Here is an 18,402-nt window from a genome sequence, read left to right as displayed (position 1 = left end):
TCGCAATACAAGACATTGACACTAGCATGAAAGATGTAAGCCTGACGATTTTTTGTAATGGTTCGTAAAAGAACAATCGGTATGGCTTCATTCAGGCCTATATCTTCTGTGGCTCCCAGAGAAACAACCAAACATAAACTACAAAGATGTTTGAAGAATTTGAAAAACCTGAAATATTTGAAAAAAACAGATGTACAATTATGCCCAACTCTACTTATACTATAATTGTATAGGATGGGCAGTGCACACTGGGTCAAACAATTGGTAAGAAATTTCCATCAGAAAGGAAAAAACAAATTCTAAGTTTTTTTCAGTGTAATTTTAAATTAGACTTTCAAATAAGGTCTCTGTGATTCAGAATAGACATGTTTCATATTTGCTTAAAAGTTTGTCAAAATTAAAACTTAATGTTTAAACAAAACAATTTGTTGGAATATAAAATTATAATGCTTGAAACCCGCAGGATAATTTAATAAACATAATGTTTCCCTTGTTTATAATAAATATGCAAGTTTTATAACTGAACCCTTTTTCCAGGTCTACGTAACAGCATAGGTTACAATTCTACTGAACAATGGGAGAGGAAAAAACCAACTGGTAAATTTTAAAAATATGTTTTGAATAAAATCATTAATACAATATGATGATTCTATGAATAGAATTTTTATGTAACATATACTTGTAAATATGAAAATATTGAAACACATTTTCATTTATTAATTTAGTTTTCAATTGAAAATTTAAACTTGTCGTGAACTGAACCTTTCTTTCGTCAAGAATAGATTAAAGAGGACTACGGTCTTGACATTTAATATGAGCAGTCGGACAATGAATTCAAGATATATATTCCCCTAAATTTAGAAACAATACATTAATGCATAAAACAAATAGACGATAAATAGGGATGTCAATCGCGGTTCGAACGCCTTATTTTAACACAATTATTTTGAAAATTAACAGAAAATTAACAGAAAATTCAGGAGTTTGCGCAATATAATGTAGGCAACCTTTAAGGAAATAAAATTTTTGAGGCCTATTGTGGCCGAATTTAAAGAATTTGAACCGTGCCTAGAGACGTGGTTCAAAGATAAGACCCGGTTCAAACATGGTCGGTTCACCTTGAAATTTTATTCGGTGTTTCGAGATTTGTGCCAGTGCACAGTTTAAACCGGCAGTACACATTAATCAAATTCGGCCTCTGAAGTCATAAGTTTTGAACCTCGGAATAAAGCATTGATCTTTATCTTATGCAGCAATATACTGATTAATTTGATTCCCCTCAGAGTCAAATAATCTTTCAATTTTCAATCGTTGTTTGAATATTTAAAATTTCAACCAGAGTAAGACCATCCAATCTTAACTTAGTTCTTTATAGTTTAAAGGAATTGAATCTTTGCCACAAACTATAACTTTCTAATCCCTTTATCTTTTCAACCAAATGTAGACTGTAGATATTTCAAACTATGAATTCTGTTGGATCACCATCAGGTTGCATAGTTATAGAGATTAGAAAATTTGAGTTTGTGGCAAAGGCTCAATTCCTTTAAAATGTTTTCTTTATTTACAGGGTGTATCCCAAAACATTGTTTCGAACCTGGATATACTACACTAGGAATGGATCAAGATTTTAAATTAATAATTTTTGCAGAAAATTGGACATTTTAAATTTTTAACCAAGCTGCATTGGAATCAAATATTTAAACAAAAAATACACAGTGTGATTAAAAAACAGGGATTAGCGTTATAAGTCCCAATATTCTTTAAATGGCTTGAAAAAGTGCTGATGTAGTTTATAATATATATATATATATAGGAATAAGTTATTACATTTAAAGCGATATTGTTTTGAGTTCCATGATATCAGAGGAACTCATAAAACTGTGGAATAGGAAAAGTCCAGTGAGCATGAAAAACAGCAATTTTGCAATTGTGCAGTGTAAGCTGATGTTCAACCTACTGGTAAACCAATTTGCTTTATAACAACTTATATGTAACGTTGTAATCTCTGTTTGTTTGCTTATTTGTCCGATCATAACTCAGGAACCCATGGACCGATTTGCCTCAAATTTTGATTGGGAACCTTGAGAGAACTTTAGGAATGTTCTTAGTTTTCCGGTAAAAATCGTCTAAGTGCGAGTAAACGGCGGTAGTAACTATGAGTAAGCTACTGGGAAAGTGCCGAACACCCCAACCTAGTATAACAACATAAAAGTTTTCATAATTGTCGTCTTTCTTTTCTAAATTTTTTGGGTCTAACTGTAGAAGAGAAGAAAGGTTTCACATTGAAAACAATATTATAATAACTTTATATTGTTAGGATGAAGCAATTTACCTCCTTTTCCTTCCAAACTGAATGCTTTTACTTTGATTCCTTAAAAATAAAAAATATGTTTTTAAACTAAATTTTTTTTATGCGTGATGAGTTTATTTTTATACCTTTGCCGTCTTCTTTCAACATACATATGCAGTGCATATTCGACATATCTTGTCCCTTGTTAAGCAGTCTTTAAATCAAGAATAGTCGTTGAAAATAATAGATTTTCAAAATGAAAATGTAAAAACTATTTTTATGTTTTCTATTAAATTTGAAAGATAATTTTAGATCCGTAGTTCAATTATGAAAAAACAGGGGGTTTTTAGAATTAAGTTTAATCTTTTACATCTATATAATAAAGCTCTTCCCTCATATATATATTTTTGACATTTTTGAGGTAACATAGGCCAAAAATATTAGATTCTTTTTTCAAAATTAAATGTTTTTTTAAATCTATTTTTTATTCCACGGGCAACGCTGGGAACTTCAACTAGTTTAGAAACAAAATACTAGAAAGTTCTACAGTTGTCTAACATAAAAAGTTTTGCATTTATTTTTTAAATCTGACATTTTCTTCAACATTCAAGATTCCCTGGAGAGCTCTTTAGTGCATGGAATTGTTTCATTCAGAGTCATCTCCAGATTCTCAAACTGGCAGGTTGACCCATCTAATAATCAATCAATTAATAAATAAATCTGTCAATGATTAATCCTGCAAGTAGTTAAACAATCAATTAAGCAGTTAATCAGTCACTCAATCAATCAAGGGATAAAACAGTGGATTAATCAATGGTTAACCCATTTAGTAATCAACCAATCATTCATCAACGGTTTATCCTAATTCACATAATAATCAATCAAGCAATTATTGAATCACTTGTTCATTCAAAAAATTTTAACCCATCCAAGAGTGGATTAATCAATGTAAAACCAAATTAATAATCAATCGGACAATTATTTAATCAATTATAAAACATATAACAACTAACCAATCAATAAATCATCTAATGGACTGGCAATGAACCAATCAAACAATGAAAAAAATAATCAATTAAGCTTTCAATAAATCAATTTGTATTCCATCTAGTTATTAATCAGTCCATAAATCAATGTTTACTATATCCATTAATTAATCAAAGAATTATCAATTATAATAGTTAATCAATCTAACAATCTAACTAAATTATTCAATCAATAATTAATTCATTGCGAAATTGATTTATCGATGATATTTTTCTTTGCTAGTCAATCAATCAATCAATAGTTAAAATACATTTTGAAACCAATTCATAATAAAACTATCAACAACCCAATCCAAATTATAAATGTAAAAAAAAAATTTACAAACCTTCCGAAAGCTTCCCAGAATACACATTTTTGTCTTTAATCACTGAAATATTTTATGTTAAGAAAAAAGTCTGAAAATGTCTTTATTTAAGGTAAAAACGTCTCACCTTCCTTCTTAGTTATAGTTGTTGTTGTGATGTTAGTCTTGGCTGAAATTAGATTTTGTCAGATCAAATAAAATTTAAGTTTAAAATTCTGGTTCTTACTTTTTTCCATTTTTCCCGTTGAGTTGTCCTGGTCCTTTACAACTGAAACATTTAAATAAAATTAGTTTTTTCATTACTAAGCAAAAAAGAGCAGTAAGCAATTTTGAACAGGATATTTAGTTTGTGTTAAAAATATTTCATGAAAAAATAAAATCGGGTTAACTTACAGATTTAATTTTAATTTTCAAAATTTCTCACAAATATAGTGTGTAAAATTTATTTAAATGTACTGTGCAAAATCTAATGTAAAATACTGTGCAAAATGTAAAATATGTTCACTTTGCGATGTAATGTAAATGTACTGGGCAAGATATAATGTAAATGTACTGTGCAAGATGTAATGTAATTGTACTGTGCAATATGTAATGTAAATGTACTGTGCAAGATGTAATGTAAACGCACTGTGCAAGATATAATGTAAATGTACTGTGCATGATGTAATGTAAATCTTCTGTGCAATATGTAATGTAATGTACTGTGCAAATTATAATGTAATTGTACTGTGCAAGATGTAATGTAATGTACTGTGCAACATATCATGTAAATGTACTGTAAATGTGCTGTGTAAGATGTAATTTATATGTACTTTGCAAGATGTAATGCAATTTACTGTGCAATATTTAATGTAATGTACTGTGCAAGATATCACGTAAATGTACTGTAAATGTACTGTGCAATATGTAATGTAAATGTACTGTGCAAGATGTAATGTAAATGTACTGTGCAAGATATAATGTAAATGTACTGTGCATGATGTAATGTAAATCTTCTGTGCAATATGTAATGTAATGTACTGTGCAAATTATAATGTAAATGTACTGTGCAAGATGTAATGTAATGTACTGTGCAACTAATCATGTAAATGTACTGTAAATGTGCTGTGTAAGATGTAATGTAAATGTACTGTGCAAGATGTAATAAAAATGTTCTGTGCAAGATGTAATTTAAATGTACTATGCAAGATTTAATGTTAATGAACTATGCAAGATGACATGTAAATATATCGTGCAAGATGTAACACAAGGTACTGAGCAAGATGTAATGTAAATGTATTGTGCAAGATGTAAAGTAAATATAATTTACAAGATGTAATGTAATGGGCAAAATGTAATGTAAAAATTTTGTGCGAAATGTAATAGAAATGTTCTGTGCGAAATTTAATGTAAATGCACTGTGTAGGATTTATGTAAATGTACAGAACATGATGAAATGTAAATTTACTGTACAAGAAGTAATGTAAATGTACTGTACTAGAAGTAATGTAAATATACCGCGGAAAATGTGATAAATATAAGTTTATGTATCAATCCTGAGATGAGATTTTAAAAGCTTAAACCCGAGTAAAACCCGGTCTTTGCGTCAGCTTAGACCCAAGTAAAGCTCAAGTTAAGACCCAGAATTTGGATGGCCTTGAGTTTAGTAAAAACCAACCATCTTGGGTTTTTCTCTTTTTAAGGCGTGAGTCTTCAGCAGCTGATGATCGTGAATTTTGTAAAATCTTATATATTTGTACATGTAAAATCTCGGGAATTATTTGTGGTGTCAAATTTTATTAAATATATAAAATTAACATGAAAATAATGTATTTACATAAAGTTTGAATTTTCGAAATTTACATCACATTTACATCTGTCTGCTACAGAGAGAAAGCTTGCTAAACAGTCTCTCATTGGTCGAATCAGAACCAATCCTGACTTGGGTTCTATCTAAACCCGAGTTTGGGTTTTACTTGGGTTTAAGCTTTTAAAATCTCATCCGTGGTGTCAAATTTTATTAATTATATAAAATAAACATACTATGAAAATAACATATCTCCATAAAGTTTGAGTTTTCGAAATTTACATCTCCTTGTTACAGCTGATCTGATGGAATTATGTCTGCTACAGAGAGAAAGTTTGCTAAACAGTCTCTCAATGGTCGAATCAAAACAATCCTGACTTACTTCTATCAAAGCCCGAGTTTGAGTTTTACTCAGGTTTAAGCTTTAAAATTTCATCTCTGGGATAAATGTCCTCCTACCTTCTATAACTTTTACTTCTTCCTCAGTTCCGCCGCCATTGTCTGTAATTTAACAAAATAAAAAGAATAAAATAAAAATAATTAAGTGTTTGCCAAAAACTCTAACTTTCTGTTTTCTTTATCTTTGCGACCTAATGGTGTAAGCCTTTGATATTTCATACTAAGATTAATTGAATTGATAGTTTGAAATGTACCATTGATCTATTGGCAAAGATATAGGGATAAGAAATGGCAAAGACTCAATTTCCTCAAAGAAAATAATTAACCTGAAGGTTTTTCATTCACGACAATCCTTTTTGCAGTTACAGTAATTCCTTATAAAGATATTAAAATATTAATAAAAAATTCAATAAAAAAAAGCAAAGCACACAGGTCAAAAGTAAATGGCTTCGAAAGTAGGGAGTACGAAATTAATGAATTTAAACTGCCTGCTGACAGTTCAAATCTAATTCACTGATCTAATGACTATATTTGTGAAAAGCCCTTGAAAAATGGATGTAGATACATGTGCATCAAACTTTGATAAGTATTTTTTTTTCAATGAGCTGTCCTTCTAAAATTTATAGAGTTAACTATGTTTGTTGATATTTTCAACAATGTTGTTGTTAACGTACTGCAGAATCTCATGCAAAAATTGAGCAGTATTTTGCCAATTACACCTTTGAAACTTAAGCTAGAAGCAAGTGCGTTGAAGTTCTTAAAAATATAAACCTAAGGCTACAAAAAAGTAAATTGTTGGGGGAAAACCAAAGACCAAGGCGCAGGGCGTTGCAATACTTTAAAGTCTATAAGCTTGTTGACTAACTTTCAGAATTATCTATATCTTAGTGAACGATAAATCCCATTTGTTGGTTGAAAAAAAAAACTATCCTCCTGCCCTGGTTGCAGACTGGACTATCTGAAGTTAAGCTTTATACGGAGTGTCCCACGAAACATGACATTTAATAAATAGTTATTTTTAGTTAAACAAATCTTTTGCCTAATTATATTTTACTTTGAAACCAATTTCAATATAACATGACTCCCATATAATATTTTCATTGATCTTTGGTATAAAACAACTGAACAAATAATGGAAAAAGTCATTTTAAACTATTCACCAACTGTCATGTTTCGTGGGACACCCTGTACCTCCTTTTCCATTTGCAAAACATGTACACTCTTGATCATGGATATCCTCACTTTCATTCAAGAACCTTCACAAAATTGTTATGATCTGAGAGTTACTTATAAAAACATTTATTCCTCTTTCGAGGATTTTTGGTAATGAAGACGACATTTTCATCTTTTCCAGGAATGTTCGAAAACAAGTTGGAAGCTAAATGTTATTTTAAAAAATAAAATCAAAACATATTATGAAAAATCAACTATATAAAAATGTGGCGAAAGATAATCGATGACCATAGGGTGTAATATCTGAATTATTTGTTTGAAATTAAATAGATTTTTTTACAGTCTAAGTCGTATGTTGCATCTTTCTGAATTTGTATTGATACTACGTTCTTCGGTATTAGTCGTTTTTAACAATTTTCTCCTTATAGACGCAACAGATTGAAGTAAGATTAGTAGCGATCAAAAGCGCTTTTTTATCGCATTAAGCCTATACCCCCTTTCATTTTTCGCGAACACTCCCTTTAACAAGTGTAAAATTGCAGATGTTACATACTTTATGAAGATTTATTTAAATTGATTTAAAAATAAAATCAAAAGTTTTAGTTTATTTTGATTTTGGAAAGAGTAAAAGATAAACATAATATCACATGGACTCGTTAAATAAAATATTAAGCTTTAAATATATTGTTTTTATACAACGCAGTTTTGTAATTGTTTTAAAGGAACTGTCATTGTTTTCTCAAAAGACCTTCGTGAATAGGAGCATGTCCAATTCACAACAAGACACCAAGATAAAGTTACTTTTCTAACCAGAAAATTTTTTACTAACTGAAGATTAATGATATGTCATGCATTCTTATTAGACAAAGCATGTAAAAGTACTGTTTTTTAAACTGACATGCCACTCTACGGGCAGCCGTAGTACAATTGAATTTCCGAGCCGGGTCAACCTTTCCTGTCCTAGTTTTACTATACAAAACTCTATGGATAGGACTAGCCATTGCAACAAGGTTGACGCAGTCAGGTTTTATGCTTTATGTAGGTTGAATTTACTTTTACCAAAGGGGCAGATTTGCGTGACTCTAAAACTGGAGAATCACTTAAAATTATGTTTAACAATCCCTTTAACTTTACCTGGCAAATTCAGGGACACAGGGTCCTGACTCATTTAGGTTTACACTCAGATTTTCAAATTCACACTTGGTGCCATCTTAAAAAAAATTTTAAAGTAAAAATATTATTCTTGTTTTACAAGTTTTTTTTACCTTCGGATAGTTTTCCAGTTGCATTACTCTCATCTTTAATTACTAAAAAAAAATTTAAAATTAAAATTAAAAATCACTTTTTTTTTAAATCTCCAACCTTCTTTATATCTTGTGCTTGTACTGGTGTTTGCAGTGACTAAAATACAAAAAAATTAAAAATAATGACAATATTTTAATCAATAAATTTTCAGAACTTATTAATCTGTAGTAATTATTTGGTGTTAAATGGATGTAATACCTGCTTAGGTTAAGCTAGGATTTTTTTCCAATTTTTTAATAAGGGATTTTTTAAATTTTTTTTCATCAATAATCAAAATCACTGCAAAAAATTATGTTTCAAGTGGGTCAGGTAGGTTCTTTTCAGAAAAGCAGGTTTTTAATTTTCAAATGTAGATGAATTATAAATTATGATGAATTAATCTCTGATTTTGAGGAGAAATAAAAAAAAAAATAATTAACACTAAAAAGGCAGACGTTTTGCCTTTAAAGAATAGAAATGTCAAAGGATTTTTTGTAGGGTACAGGGTGGTAAAAAGTTCGATCTAAAATAATCTAAATAACCCATAACTTTTACAGATCAAAAAACTGTATTCTTGAAAAGTCATTGAAAAGTAGATGTAGAAACATACAATTTTTTTTCCTTCATTGTTTTGGTCATTTTTCAATCCTCCTTAGCACCCAAACTGTAAAAGTTATCGTTCCAATTTTTTTTATCCAATCTTAGATAATGCAATACCTTTAGAAGTGCCAGAAGAGTTGCCACTTGCTAAATGATAAAAGTAAAATTGTTATTTTTTATTTAAAATTACCCCCCCCCCCCAAAATCAAGATTTTTAGATTTATTTTAAAAGAAATTAATGCATATTTTTTACCAAAATATTTTTGGCATCCTTTTTAGAAAATAAATCATTTTGAATAATAAAAAAATTTTGTCAAACACTTCTTAAAAGAAAATGTTTAAATTTTGATTTGCTTGGGTTATCGTCTCCATGCTTTGGAAATGTTTCAAATAACATGATTAAAGGTTTATTTGTCATATGTATTTCACAAGCATTTTCCGTTTTTATTGATTTTACAAAAAATATCTAAATCTAGAGAAAAAAATTTGTTTGCAGGTTTTACAAGAAAAAACATGATTTGAAACAAATCTTATTTATTTTCAGGATTAGATGTATTCCAGCTGAATCAAAGTTTAGAGTAACCTTCTTATCAAATTAATCTGATGAATTATTTGAAGAAAAAAATAGGCAAATATAAAATTTAACCTTCATTGTTTTCATTTATTGTTGAACTAACAGCGTCTGAAAAAAACTAAAATTATTTTTTTCTCTTTTTTTCTAGAATTAACCTCACCTCCCTCCTTCTCAGTGATTACAATCTTTTGTGCAGATATTCGGATTCCTCAACAAAATAATAGTTCAATTTTATAATTAAATAAATTTGATGATTTATTCTACAGATTCATTACATATCTTGACTTACAGATGTGTTTCTTTCATTGAATTACAAACTTATTTTATTTTTAGATATTTACAGAGAAATTTGACTTTACCAGGAGAATCCGTGGTTACCTAAAATTTCTAATTTCCCAAAAAAGTAGTTAAAAATGAATTTTATGGTCTTTTAACACAAAATTGCGCGATTTTTGTTCATGAAAACTACTTTTTACTTAATTGTCGCAAGGGACGTTAAGTAACATAACATCAACTGAGTGTGCCCAAATTCTTTTATGTATCTCATGTGACCATTTGTATAATTCAGGAGGATGATCGAAGTTAAAAGATTTGGTTTAAGAAAATTAAGTTTTTATCATTTTAAATTTTTTATTATGCTAAAAGAAAAATCCGCAAAATTATTAGTTTTATGATGTACACAGAAAATTGCTTAAAAAGCCACAGTTTAATACTAAAACTGTTACTAGAAAACGGACCATGAAGCACCTTGTTAGTCTGTTATTAGATTACACAGTTCATGAATATTACCTCCATTAGCAGTTTCATAACAGGTGCAATGCTGTTCACTAATATCTTCTGTTTCATTAAAATACCTTCACAAATCACATATTTATATATATACATATATGTATAACGTGGTGAACTCAGGAACCCCTGGACTGAATTCCTCCAAATTTTGAAGTGGGGAACTCGGTGGAACAATGGAAAGTTGACTTTTATGAGAAAAAAAAATTATTTTCCCAAAACTGGATTAAAAAATGCTTTTTGTATGAAACAAACTTAATGATCTATGTTAAAGAATAGAAAAAAATTTAATGATAACCTTTTTAATTTGCGAGTGCAAATAAACTTTAAATACTTTTTCAGATTGAAAAATGTAATTTTTGATAAACAATTAAAGTATCGAAATCGTAATGCAAAAACTTCTTTTAAAATCTAATCATCTACAGTCATTATCAGAAAGACCTGGAACTAATTGACAGTCGACTTTACATACATATATCTCTGGCAATTTCAAATGCTCAAAAAAGGCAGACCACATTTAGGAAAGAGCAGGACTAGGGCTATTTTGTGATTATCAAATTTGAAAAATTTGATTGTAAAGTTGTCTTGTTTGTAAATTAATTCCGAGTCTTTCTGATTATTACTGTACTTAAATATGTTGTTTCCTTGCTAGCTGAGGAGGACATGGCATGCTCTCATTAACTTTCATGCTCAGATTTTTAAACTCACAAGATAAACCATCTGAAAACAAGAATGTTGTTTTAAATAATTTTTATTTTTATTTTTTTTTACCTTCTGAAAGCGCCCCCTGTTCCTTCTGCTGTTCTGGAAAGAGCTGATATTTAATGCTGATAAGATTTGTTTGAAAACTAAAAATATATTTTTGAAAGTTTTGAATGATCTAACCTGTTGCTTGTGATTCATCAATTTCTGTTTTAATTGAGATTCCTAAATAAAGTTTTAATGCATGAGAACATATTGATTTTTTTAAAATTTAAACTTAGATATATTTTATTTAGATTTGCAACTTGGATATATTTTATTTTAAATTTGCAACTGGGATATATTTTATTTAAAAATTTTTAAATGGTTATATTTTATTTAAAAATTTCAACTTGGATATATTTTATTTTAAAATCTCAACTTGGATATATTTTATATCAAATTTTCAACTTGGATATATTTGATTTAAAATTTTCAACTTGGATATATTTTATTTAAAATTTTTAACTTGGATATATCTTATTTAAAATTTTCAACTTTGTTATATTTTATTTAAATTTCTTTTTGAATACATTTTATTTAGATTTGCAACTTGGATATATTTTATTTTAAATTTGCAACTTGGATATATTTTATTTAAAATTTTTAACTTGGATATATTTTATTTAAAATTTTCAACTTGGATATATTTTATTTTAATTTTCAACTTGGATATATTTTATTTAAATTTTCAATTTGGAAATATCTTATTTAAATTTCTTTTTGAATATATTTCATTTTAAATTTTCAACTTGGATATATTTAATTTTAAATTTTCAACTTGGATATATTTTCTTTAAATTTTCAACTTGGATATATTTTATTTAAAATTTTCAACTTGGATATATTTTATTTAAAATTTTCAACTTGGATATATTTTATTTAAAATTTTCAACTTGGATATATCTTATTTAAAATTTTCAACTTTGTTATATTTTATTTAAATTTCTTTTTGAATACATTTTATTTAGATTTGCAACTTGGATATATTTTATTTTAAATTTGCAACTTGGATATATTTTATTTTAAAATCTCAACTTGGATATATTTTATTTAAAATTTTCAAATTGGATATATTTTATTTAAAATTTTCAAATTGGATATATTTTATTTTAAATTTTCAACTTGGATAAATTTTATTTTAAATTTTCAACTTGGATATATTTTATTTAAATTTTGAACTTGGATAAATTTTATTTCAAATTTTCAACTTGGATATATTTATTTAAAATTTCAACTTGGATGAATTTTATTTTAAATTTTAACTTGGATATACTTTATTTTAAATTTTCAACTTGGATATATTTTATTTTAAAATCTCAACTTGGATATATTTTATTTAAAATTTTCAAATTGGATATATTTTATTTTAAATTTTCAACTTGGATATATTTTATTTAAATTTTCAATTTGGAAATATCTTATTTAAATTTCTTTTTGAATATATTTCATTTTAAGTTTTCAACTTGGATATATTTTATTTTAAATTTTCAACCTAGATATATTTTCTTTAAATTTTCAACTTGGATATATTTTATTTAAAATTTGAAACTTGGATATATTTTATTTAAAATTTTCAACTTGGATATATTTTATTTTAAATTTGAAACTTGGATATATTTTATTCAAAAAAAACACTTACCTCCATTTTTCTTTCTGCTACACGTGCACTTAAGATGAGAAATGTCTTTTTCTGTTTTAAAAAGTCTACAAAAAAGCAGCTTTCAATATTACAAAAAAGTAAGGTAATTTTTTTATTTTTTTTTTTGTGGAACATTTAGGACGCAAATTAGGGCTTGGCATGTTTAGACTTTTGGTAACAGTTAGTTTAAATCGTTAAAACTTTTCTTTGTCAAAGTTTCTGTTCGTTACCAATCCCAATTTTATTAATGACTTTATTAGAAGATATTTTAGAAATGGTTAACGGTGAAAAATATTTAAAACGTTAAAAAAATGTAAAAAAACATTAAAATTAATAAATTCATTTTTTATGTTCTGCAAGTTTCTCGCAATCTTAAGTTAGAAATTAACTAAAGTTGCCGTTTTTTCGAAACACATTTAATCGTTCTTATAAACTCTTAATATTGTGTAAGGCTAGCTGTTTCCGTTCATCAATGATTTCAAAATAAACAAATTCTGCTATTAGTTAATTGTTAATTTAAAAAAAACTAGCAGTTATTAAGAACATTGCCCAATGCCCAGCCCTAAGCACAACGTAAAATAAATGTTTTAACATTATAATTATTCTAAATATTACCCACTTCTTAAATTCTTCTAGATTGGAAGAACATGGAACTGATGAGTTTAGTGGTATTTGCATTTCTCCAATAGCACAAAAAGTGTCCTCTCCTTCTAAGAACAATTTAAAAAAGAATTTTTACTTGATAATAAAATTTATATATATTCTCAAGATACAAATATTATGCAAATAGATCATTTTTGTGACATACAAAATTATGTTTATTTTAATTGTGTAATTTTGCTTAAAACAAGTTTTTTTTTCTTTCGAATTATGTTGAACTAAGGGACATTTAATACCCAGTTGTTTGAGCCATTTTAAAGTTTGGGCACATCAAAAGAAAACATAACCCTCACCACAAACTCAAATGTTCTAATCCCAATTCCTAGTGTTTTTGCAAAATTTTAAAGGTTGCAGGTTGCAAATATAAAAATTTAAGTTTGTGACAAGCGATCAGCTTCCTTTTCATTTACCGGAGCTTGACGAATTACTGAAGCTTCCGCCTCCACTGCTTCCGCCTCCACTGTTTCCACCTTCACCGCCTCCACTGCTTCCACCTCCGCTGCTTCCGCCTCCACTACTTCCGCCTCCACTACTTCCGCCTCCACTGCTCCCGGGTAAATCTGAATAAAGGAATTGAGTCTTTGTCACAAACTCTGATTTTCTAATACCTATATCTTTCCAATCCGATTTCGTAGACGTTAGATATTTCAAACTATGAATTCTGTTAGATCGAATAGCCAAAGTTTGAATTATCAAGGGTTTCCACCATTAGGTTGCCAAGATATAAGGATTAGAAAATTTGAGTTTGTGGCAAAAACTCAATTCCTTTTAAATGTTTGCTTTAAAACCTGAAGAAGATGATGAGGAAGATGATGTATAAGAAGAAGAAGATGATGATGATGATCCAGGGAAAGATGATGCATTGGATGAAGAAGAAACTGAAAAGGGAGATCCATCCCCTGATGATTCTGAAAAGAATTCATCTTGAATCTGTCCCATTTTAAATAGAAAATTTTTTAATCTTTAAATGCTTTAATTTCAAATCTAACACTTTAATGTGGAATCTTATTTAGTCAAAAATGTCATAAGGACAAGTTATTTCCAATTGAAAATATAAATTTTTAACCCAGCGGTTGAAAGCATAAAAGTTGCTGAAAAAATCTTAAACCCATGGACTGAAAGCAAAAAAGTTGCTGAAAAATCTTAAATCCAGTAACACTTTCTTTCTCTTTTTAAAAGGAAGTTTTAAAAAATAACAAATAGTAATTAAAACTACTACTTCGTTTTTTAATTTGAAAAAAAGACTATTTTTTCTAACTTATTTGTTTGGTTTTCATTTTGATAACAAAATAATCATCTCGTTTTTGAAAAAGTAAAAACTATTTTTTATTTGATTTTTTTTAGACATTTAAATATTTGACCTGTTTCAGTTATAGTTGAATTAAGATTACCTCCATCCGGACTACGTGCATTATTTTCTATACAAAATGCTGAATTGTGAATTAATTTTTAAAATTTTTAATTCAGCAATGAGAGGTCTAATAGTTTTTACAAAAAGAATATCGAGTTTTCACTTTAATTTTATATTTGATTGCATTTCCCGTATAATTGATTTTAAATTGAATTTTTGTCAAAAAAATTATTTTTTTGGAAAATTTTGAACGATTTAAGACCTGATTCAGTTATTGTTGAATTGAGATTACGTTCATCTGGACTTCTATCCTTGTTTTCTAAACAAAATCAAAATTTATATCATGTGCTGTCATGTTTTTTTTTTAAGGTTACTGTAAGAATCATTTTAAGAATGTACGGTACTTTTCAAAAGGCTTTTTCCCAAGCAGCAACTTTCCAAATGTATTTTCCCAGATCGGCAACTTCCCAAATGTATTTTCACAGATCTACAACTTCCCAAATGTATTTTTACAGATCGGCAACTCCCCAAATGTGCAATATCCCAAGTGGCAACTTCCCAAATAAGTCCTAAACACAGCTCTCAGCACCTAGCATTTTATTTCAGTAGTGCCCAACCTTTTGCAGATTTCAGCGCTTCAGAAGGCATAACCAAACCTTTTGGTAGTTACCGCTTGGGGAATTGATCACTGGGAAGTCGCCATTTGAAAAAGTCTCTGTGAAAGTACCTAACACCCTTTTAAGTGATCCTCTATGCAAAGATGGCAATGCCCGATTTTTATAAATTAAGTTTATAATTTCAAAAAGTGATTGTCGTTTTGATTGTAGGAATTTAGAAAAGCCTGAAAAAATTATCAAAATCTAACATTTTTTAAGCAACATAATAATCAAATCAATGTAGATCAAACAAAGATTTCAAGGCCAAGGTTCTGTTGTGAATCAGGTATGTCCCTACTATTTATTAACCCTACATTTCTTATAATTAGCACCTTCATTTGGTGTAGTGTCAGAATTTTCATTTGGGCTTCCATTCAAATCTGTATCTGTAATTTGATAATGAGATCATTTCTATTAAATAAGATTTGGTAGTTAATAATTTTATGAGAACTAAAATAGAATAGAATTAAACAATTTTATTAAATGTTTTATCTAAAATAAAGATAAAAATATAAAATATAAAACCTTCAGTTGAGGGTTCAGTTGTGGTTGTTGTTTCATTTTCATCTCCTTCTGCATACAAAAATATAAAATAAAAAATACAATTTTTTAATTACGTTATTAAATGATTATTTCATCATTCATATTTACTTCATGGTTAATTTAATGAATGACATACATTTAAGTAATCATCTTAATATATAGTTAAATAATCTGATACTTTTTATAACACCGTGCTAAAAAGTAATGATCCTGATGTAATGTAAAATAAGCTGTAATTTATAAATGCTATAAAGTTTCAATTGGTTTCGGAATTTACATAAAAAAATTAAGTAAATTTCTTGAATTTAATTTTTAATTTTAATGAAAATAAAAATGAAATCGAAGGTATAAATCTGTTTAAATTATATTTTGTTCCTTGCTGAAGTTCGGGACAAAATATAATCTAAACAGATTTGAACCTTCTTGCTAAAGAGAACATTTATGTACAAAAACTTGAATAGCAATTTGTGTTCTTATAATACTTTTATCTTGGTTCGTAATCCCAGCCTTAACCCTAAACAGGCTGGGGAGGGGGTGTTTGGCGCACTCCCCGTCATGTAATTTTTTTGTCCTAGCACTCTCATTTTTGACACTATCACCGTGAAATTTTTACTTTTAATGAAAAGTAATTAAAGTGATTTTTTTTGAAAAGCCCTTGAAAAAGACATGTAGAAACATGTGTCACACTTTGATATTTGTTTAAAACATAAATTGAGCTAGCCATGAAAAATGGGCTATGAACATGCATTTCAACACTATAACTATTCTCTAAGGCCTTTTTCTCGGGGGGGGGGGGGGGTTCTATAAGGCCCCCCAGGCTCTACATAGATTCAGACCCCCTAGCCTTTATAGGGTTAAATCTTTTTGTCAAAACCTTGCCATCAGGATTCAAGATATAAAAATTTCAATATTATTTCCTGAAAGTTTAACAAGTTATTCTCAAATTTTTTTTATTTTTTTTCTTGGGAAAGTGTGGAAACCAATTAACTTTACAACCCATTTCTATAATACTTATAATTCTACATTATATTACTACGTTAAAGCACGACTAGAATGCAACAACTATCACAAAGCAAGCATGAATGATGAAGAATAAACACTAATTGTATAAAATATTAAATTACCTTCTGGTTCTGTAGAATCTGATAAATATCCTGGAGTGGTTTCGTCTTGTGTACCTTCTAAACAATAAAGGAATTGAGTTTTAGCCACAAACTCAAGTTATCTAAAACCTATATCTAAGTAACTTGATGGTATAAACCTTTGATATTTCAAACTGATATTATTTTATTTAACAGAATTCATAGTTTGAAATATCAAACGCATAGGACATTGGGTTCAAAAGATATAGGGATTAGAAAATCAGAGTATGTGGCAAAGACTCAATTTCTTTTAAAGCACTTCTTTCTAAGCTTATCAAAAAGACTTACAACTTTTTTATTTGGAATTTTCCTCTATGAAAGGTATTATCTTTTGTACTGTTCTCTCTTCGGAAAGTCTTTCTATAAATGTAATGGCTGTAAAATGTCCTGTCTACGAAATGTATTTCAATGAAATGTCTGTATCTATGAAATGTCTTATATCTATGAAATGTCTTTATTTATGAAAAGTCTTTATCCATGTAATGTCTTAATTTATGAAATGTATTTATCTATAAAATGTCTTTATCTATGAAATGTCTTTATTTATGAAATGTATCTATGAAATGTCTTTATCTATGACATGTCTTTATCTATGAAATGTCTTTATCTATGAAATGTCTTATTTATAAAATGTCCTGTCCATCATTCCATGATATATATTTTTTTCTAAAATAGGCATTTTGAGGCTTCGCGCCGCCTTTCCTGTAAATAGTTTAAAGTTTTAACTGTTGCTCTTAAATTCGGCCATTTAAAATCATTTTCAAATTTTGACGGATTTACTTTTTTAATTGACGTGATAAAAAAATTCCAGTTTTTTTCAAGGCATTTTTTTCTCCAATTTTAATGTTCCATACATCTTCCCAGGGGTCATGTGAGGCCCCAAAATTTGTTTGGGCCGATTGGTTCAGCCATTTAGACGTTTATGGGTTACAAACAAACAATTACAGACACCCAGACAATCAAAGTATATAAATAAATGTTCTACTATGAAATTTTCTGACACCGTAAATTTTACCTTCTGTCGAAGGAGTTATAGTTTCACCTACTTTGACAAAAAAATATATTTTACAACATTTACAAATAACATCTAATCTTCTTTTGAATGAGTCTTAGTTTCTTGTTCATTTTTATAATAAAGATTATTTTATAACGTTTACAGCAAAAGTTGAGACAATTTTTATGTAATACGATGATTTTATAATTTTAGACAATTTTATGATTTTAGATGATTTCTTGCTTTTAGATAATTTCATGTTTTTAGATAATTTCATGCTTTATCGATAATTTCATGATTTTAGATAATTTCATGTTTTAGATAATTTCATGTTTTAGATAATTTTATGTTTTATATAATTTCATGTTTTAGATAATTTCATGTTTTAGATAATTTCATGTTTTAGATAATTTTATGTTTTAGATAATTT

The 18,402-nt window shown here is 28.1% G+C and overlaps 1 protein-coding gene and 1 long non-coding RNA gene across 2 annotated transcripts in view; one reads left to right on the top strand and one right to left on the bottom strand.

Annotated features, from left to right (window-relative positions):
* Positions 1-231: 231 nt before the first annotated feature.
* Positions 232-1,735, top strand: LOC111713609 (uncharacterized). The gene is made up of 3 exons (XR_002767751.1): positions 232-264; positions 538-597; positions 1,568-1,735. It is a non-coding gene; the product is annotated as an uncharacterized LOC111713609 (long non-coding RNA).
* Positions 1,736-2,294: 559 nt separating this feature from the next.
* The window catches only part of LOC111713612 (serine-rich adhesin for platelets), a 32,185-nt gene continuing 16,077 nt past the window's right edge, over positions 2,295-18,402 (bottom strand). The window contains exons 16-44 of the mRNA XM_023488506.1: positions 17,994-18,023; positions 16,961-17,017; positions 15,819-15,866; positions 15,626-15,679; positions 14,900-14,956; positions 14,648-14,704; positions 14,075-14,194; positions 13,697-13,846; positions 13,246-13,336; positions 12,627-12,691; positions 11,129-11,170; positions 11,015-11,047; positions 10,888-10,963; positions 10,247-10,311; positions 9,618-9,665; positions 9,530-9,565; positions 9,001-9,030; positions 8,362-8,400; positions 8,265-8,306; positions 8,134-8,209; positions 7,018-7,082; positions 6,153-6,200; positions 5,887-5,928; positions 3,868-3,909; positions 3,769-3,810; positions 3,663-3,704; positions 2,907-2,982; positions 2,437-2,504; positions 2,295-2,371 (exon numbers count right to left, since the gene is read on the bottom strand). Of these exons, the coding sequence (XP_023344274.1) occupies positions 2,295-2,371; positions 2,437-2,504; positions 2,907-2,982; positions 3,663-3,704; positions 3,769-3,810; positions 3,868-3,909; positions 5,887-5,928; positions 6,153-6,200; positions 7,018-7,082; positions 8,134-8,209; positions 8,265-8,306; positions 8,362-8,400; positions 9,001-9,030; positions 9,530-9,565; positions 9,618-9,665; positions 10,247-10,311; positions 10,888-10,963; positions 11,015-11,047; positions 11,129-11,170; positions 12,627-12,691; positions 13,246-13,336; positions 13,697-13,846; positions 14,075-14,194; positions 14,648-14,704; positions 14,900-14,956; positions 15,626-15,679; positions 15,819-15,866; positions 16,961-17,017; positions 17,994-18,023 (1,718 nt within the window). The remainder of the gene's footprint in view (positions 2,372-2,436; positions 2,505-2,906; positions 2,983-3,662; positions 3,705-3,768; positions 3,811-3,867; positions 3,910-5,886; positions 5,929-6,152; positions 6,201-7,017; positions 7,083-8,133; positions 8,210-8,264; positions 8,307-8,361; positions 8,401-9,000; positions 9,031-9,529; positions 9,566-9,617; positions 9,666-10,246; positions 10,312-10,887; positions 10,964-11,014; positions 11,048-11,128; positions 11,171-12,626; positions 12,692-13,245; positions 13,337-13,696; positions 13,847-14,074; positions 14,195-14,647; positions 14,705-14,899; positions 14,957-15,625; positions 15,680-15,818; positions 15,867-16,960; positions 17,018-17,993; positions 18,024-18,402) is intronic.

This window comes from Eurytemora carolleeae, unplaced genomic scaffold (assembly GCF_000591075.1).
Source record: "Eurytemora carolleeae unplaced genomic scaffold, Eaff_2.0 scaffold1433, whole genome shotgun sequence".
NCBI lineage: Eukaryota > Metazoa > Arthropoda > Copepoda > Calanoida > Temoridae > Eurytemora > Eurytemora carolleeae.
Note: the sequence above shows the minus strand (reverse complement) of the source record. Positions and strands in the feature narration are given on the sequence as shown.